This window comes from Medicago truncatula, chromosome 4 (assembly GCF_003473485.1).
Source record: "Medicago truncatula cultivar Jemalong A17 chromosome 4, MtrunA17r5.0-ANR, whole genome shotgun sequence".
Classification (NCBI taxonomy): domain Eukaryota; kingdom Viridiplantae; phylum Streptophyta; class Magnoliopsida; order Fabales; family Fabaceae; genus Medicago; species Medicago truncatula.
Window position 1 is genome coordinate 53,777,846 of NC_053045.1, and position 5,110 is coordinate 53,782,955.

Sequence of the window (5,110 nt, forward strand, 5' to 3'; positions counted from 1 at the left end):
TGAGCAAATTTTGTTGTTTTTCTCTTACAATAGGTAGATAGTAAAAATATGAACAAGTATCAAGTACATTTTCACCTTTTCATTAGAATGTATACAAAAACCAAACTGACTGCAGAATTTATACAAAAATAAAAGCTTAAATATTAACAATACAGATGACTTGTTTAGCTTGTCGATACATAGCTATGGACCACTTAATGGAAGTATGAAACCAGAAGACAACTTGAATACACGCCCACACATAGACATAGCCACATAGGGGAAGTTGGAAGCCACAACTCAGAGGAATCAGAATCATGATAGTAACAGTTTGCTGCTGTTTTGAACAATAACCGAAGCCCCAACAGGCTAACACAAATACAGCCACTGCATCTTAGAATCAGCTACTAGAAAAAAACTAGAATGCAAAGACTCACATTTAACCCTAGTCAAACAAGCTCTAGTTTTTTGATTTGTTACATAAAATGGAACATATTTATATTTTGTTCACAGAGAGGCATGTAAACAAACAAATCTCACCTTCCAAGACTGGATTGCTTTACCATTAGTGACTAAATAGCTCGACGTGTAAACTGAATTAGTTTAAATCACATGTTGAAATTTTTGGATTTGAAAAGTAGTGACTGAAGATGTAACCTAGCATTAGCAGAGGCAGCAACAGATTCTTCATCTCGTTTTTCATCGCAAACAGCAACTGCGGCAATGTAAGCTTTTCTCGCTTCTTCTATTTTCTGGCATTCCATCTCATCCATATCATCCTGTCCAACCAGATATGTTACATTGAAAGGGTCAACATGCAAGGATTAGTTATTTCCGCACAATTAACATAGTTCTAGTGTTGTGTTGAAATTGTCACCATAAATAGCAACATGTGCAAATGTATTGCGTATTAATTGGAAAAATGTTAACAAACTCACAATATCAGGCACGTGATTGAAAACATAAGGCTTGGTGTCATAATCATCAGTGTATTTAGCGGTGTCGGTTTTTGCGAAGCTTTCAAGCAGCAACGTGAATGTCGAAACATCTGCTTGCACAGAGTCTAGCTCTACTTGAAGTTTCTCCACTTTCTTGTTGGATGTCATCATTTCCCAATGTATCTTTTCAAGGGCAGCTTGCTTGTCTGCAAGTTTAATCTGTGGAAAGAGACCAGTCAATGCATAAGAAGAAAACATTCTAAACATTCTCTTGAATGAAATGGTCATTTTACCGTATGAGCCTGAAATAGGACAACACATCAAATTTTTAAACTATATCCAAAGTTTCTAAGAAAAACACTAATCTTGAGTACAATCAAAAAAATAGGACAATCAAAACTCATTGCAATGTGAAGCTTCAACATGCTCTACGCTAACACATACCTAAATAGATTAGCACTAAGAATTACAGAATAGAACTTTCGACAACTATGAGAGATGGACCATGCTTTACTGTAAACGACTTTGCCTATTAATGAAAACACATAATTAAATCAGTACCTTAGCATCAGAGAGTTGTTGTTGAGCATACTTTAGTGAATATTCCTTTTCAGAAACCTGGTGTTTCATTTCATCAAGTTTTGCATTAACAGAATTCATCTGGTCTTTCGAATTTTCTGCTGACTTTAAAAGTTCATCTTTCTCCCTTAACTTCAGCTGAAGTTCCTCTACCTGTTCCTTCAATTTAGCTAACTCTTCGTTGTCCTTCTCTGATGTAAAAGCTCTTCCAGAAAACATAGAAAAGCTATCAGCATCAGAATTACTGTTGTCATTTTTTCCCTGTTCTTTTGCTCCATGGTCGTTTATCTTCCCGGAAGGAATAGATTGAGCAACATTCCTGGTTTTTGAATCAATTGCCTATCAAAATACACATTAATGATTCAGTATGGTGATCACAGCAAAAAATATCAGTCATAAAGCTCTGTGCACAGCAAACTTATACGTAATTATGATTACAGTTTACAACAAAAGTCATTACTTTGAAAGGACAGTTTTAGATTGCCATATGATCAGGATTAACAAAAAAATTAACAAAAATAATATAACAATAACAATCAGTACGGTTAGCTTAGTAATATTGTCTCATTTGTAAAATCGTTTTTGAACATTTTTAAGTAAGAAGCACAGGGTACTAGGGTGCTATATGGTACAGACAATATACGGTTAGCAAAAAACATCCAGTGAAGTTTCTCTTGTCACTTGGAAGCCAAATGAATACTGTTATTTAGAACAGAAACTAGGAATAAAAAATCTTACATCTCCATAGTCTAGGAATACTATGTTATTATTGAGTAGAAACTAAGAATAACAAAATCATATATCTCCAGAGTCTAGGGTAATACCAATATGCCTAGCAATCTTTCACTTGTGTTACCAAATAATATTGAAAAATCACGTTATAAACAAAAAGAACTTTCTGTAGGCTTTTACCCCTCAAAAAAAAAAAGAACTTTCTGTAAACCAACTTCCTGAGGTTTTTTTAGTCCAAATCCTTAAAGGAAAGGAAGTTTATAGTCCAACCCATACCAAGTATGTCAAGGTGATATGCAACATTGACCACCAAGGACAAGAAGACAAGTCCGAATCTAAATGAAGCACTTATAGATAGGAGGCTGCATAATTGGGTTGCTGCCGTGGCCAAATAGGGATTAGTCTCGTCGTCAATTCAAATTGACCTAACCTATAAGGACACCTAATGGTTTCACTCTAAATAAAATAAGAAAGTATGCAAATTCAAAGAAAGTATTGTAAGCAAAAGACAAAGCATGTAAGAGGTTATAATGCACATGCAAACATTATAATGAGAAAACAGGACAGTCAACAATGCAGCAATGTCTTTCACAAGATATAATGCGCCACCCTAGTACTAAAACATTGCCATTCCAAAAGCAAGGATGAAGAAACAACACAAAATTTAAAAAATGTCATGTCACTCACAAAACACATGTCATTTACATGAATAACTATTACTTAGCAACTTATCCACACAGCGTTTCCCAAAGATAACTGTCACCGCCTAATAATATATGATTCTAGAATAATATGTAAGCCGGATTTATGGAGCAATAGAAAGTGTTTAATATGGTATGACAGAAATATGCATAATGCAGTGATTTTACAGGATCCATGCTTAAAAAAGGAAATGAATTAGTTCTGCAATTTTTCATCTTTCACCTTTATTCTGTCTTCCATTGACGCAAATAGGAAAAGAATAGCAGAAACAAGCGTACAAATATTAGTATGAAGTATCACAAACCCTAAACATTAGTCTGCCTTATTCCAAATCAACTCAGATAGTGTCACTGTCATATGATCGTAAACTATATCTAAAGGAAATAAATCCTTAATTCCTTGAAATTTTAACATAAATAAACCTACTATGAATTCAAATTTGACCTTTTTATACAATGATTCTCTTGCTGGTGCCTTGGTGTAGATCATGGAACCACGACGAGTAAACGAACGGCTCGCTTTACGATCCTGGAATTGAAATCATAAATTCAACAACCCAGTTAACAAAAACTGATAAATTGAAATCAAAGATTCAAACTTGCACAAGTTTTGTTACACTCACTACTAGCATTCAGTAATATAAATAAAAACAGTAAAGTAAAAAAAAACCTTTTTAACCCTCAATTTGGAAGAGAGGGGGTTGGATAGTTAATTACCATGAGGGATTCAACGAGAGGAACAATTTCGACGAGATCGTTGAAGAGGTCACGATTCAAATTGGAATTAGGTGCTGAAGAAACAGCATTGGTGGATGAATCTGGGTCACCGAATTCTGAACTGTTTTGCAAATCTGCGAAATGCTGCATTTTGATTTCTCACTGTAGAAATGATCGATGAGAGACTTGGAAATGACTACAGTTTGAAAACGGCTTAGTTCGTTTCGATTTGCAGACAAAAACAACAACGGATATCATACATACAACTTGGCTTAAATGCAATTTTACCCCCTCTATTTTGATTGAATCTGAATTTTACCCCCTTATTTTAAAACTTGGAATTTACCCCCTCTATTTTTATTGATTCTGGATTTTGCCTCCCCTATTTTAAAACTCAGACTTTTACCCCCCCCCCCCCCCCCCCCCCCCCCCTATTTTATGTTTTTCAGAATTTCGCCCCCTCCCCCTATTTTATCCACATAATTAATTATTTGTATTAAATGTTTTTTAATGAAAAAATAAAAATAAAACCAAAAAAATGAATAAAAAATACTAGAAAAAAATGCATAAAACTAGTATGATCTCTAAAAATAAAATAAAAAAACTAGTATGAAAATAGCAAATATTTAGAGGTGCAAACTAGTTTTTTCATGTATTCTTAATTGAATTTTTTCTTGTAATTTCATTGTTTTAGTTTTTTTTTTTATGTTTTCTTGTTTTCCTTATATTTTTTTTCCAAATTAATATTTTCTAATCGTTTCTTTATTTTTCTAGTATTTTTTGGTTCTTTATTTTAAAATAGAGGGGTAAAATTCTGAAAAACGTAAAATAGATGGGGTAAAATTCCGAGTTTTAAAATAAAGGGGGCAAAATCCCGATTCAATCAAAATAGAGGGGATAAAATTCCGAGTTTTAAAATAGAGGGGTAAAATTCAGATTCAATCAAAATAGGGGGGGTAAAATTGCATTTAAGCCCATACAACTTTAACTTAGTCATGAACTCACTCTCAAATGACTAACTTATCCCTTCAATTTCCTCTTATATATATTTAATTAAAAAAAAAAAAAAAATTATTAGTTTGGGTTTCATGATTCATTTATCATGTCTTAGTTGCAAAAATCAATTATCATGTCTTAGTTTTAGTAGTTAACTACCGTTGAAGTTTTTTTAAGTTGTATATATGAAACGGTAGTTAACTACTGTTGTGGAAAAAAATGAATTTTTCATGCGTTTTTAAGAAAGTTCATATGTGTAAAAAGCAATTTTCTTGTGGTGTTGTAGAAACTCAATGTGGCCCAGCATCTTATACTATGTCACGGCCCGATTCTATGCATATTTGGGATGTTCTGCTAACATGACCTCATACTTTAGGGGGTATGAACACTTTTTTGTCCATTTTTAATCAAAAACTTAAAGATTTATTTTTGCGTTAATTAGATCTAGAGATGAGAATATTTTTAATT

General features: G+C 33.2%; 1 protein-coding gene across 1 annotated transcript; it reads right to left on the bottom strand.

Moving 5' to 3' along the window:
* Positions 1-3,890, bottom strand: LOC25493915 (protein MICROTUBULE BINDING PROTEIN 2C). The gene is made up of 5 exons (XM_013602570.3): positions 3,647-3,890; positions 3,375-3,458; positions 1,479-1,835; positions 918-1,136; positions 1-758 (listed from the first exon to the last, which is right to left on the bottom strand). The coding sequence occupies exons 1-5, from the start codon at positions 3,794-3,796 to the stop codon at positions 588-590; spliced, it is 981 nt and encodes a 326-aa protein (XP_013458024.1). The 5' UTR covers positions 3,797-3,890; the 3' UTR covers positions 1-587.
* Positions 3,891-5,110: the final 1,220 nt, after the last annotated feature.

Excerpts from the sequence above, each read along its gene's own strand:
- LOC25493915 (XM_013602570.3), bottom strand. The coding sequence starts at position 3,796 with ATGCAGCATTTCGCAGATTTGCAAAACAGTTCAGAATTCGGTGACCCA. Across the intron at positions 3,459-3,646 it reads CTCTCGTTGAATCCCTCATG|GATCGTAAAGCGAGCCGTTC; the intron begins GTAATTAACTAT and ends TTTCAATTCCAG. Across the intron at positions 1,836-3,374 it reads GAGAATCATTGTATAAAAAG|GCAATTGATTCAAAAACCAG; the intron begins GTCAAATTTGAA and ends GTATTTTGATAG.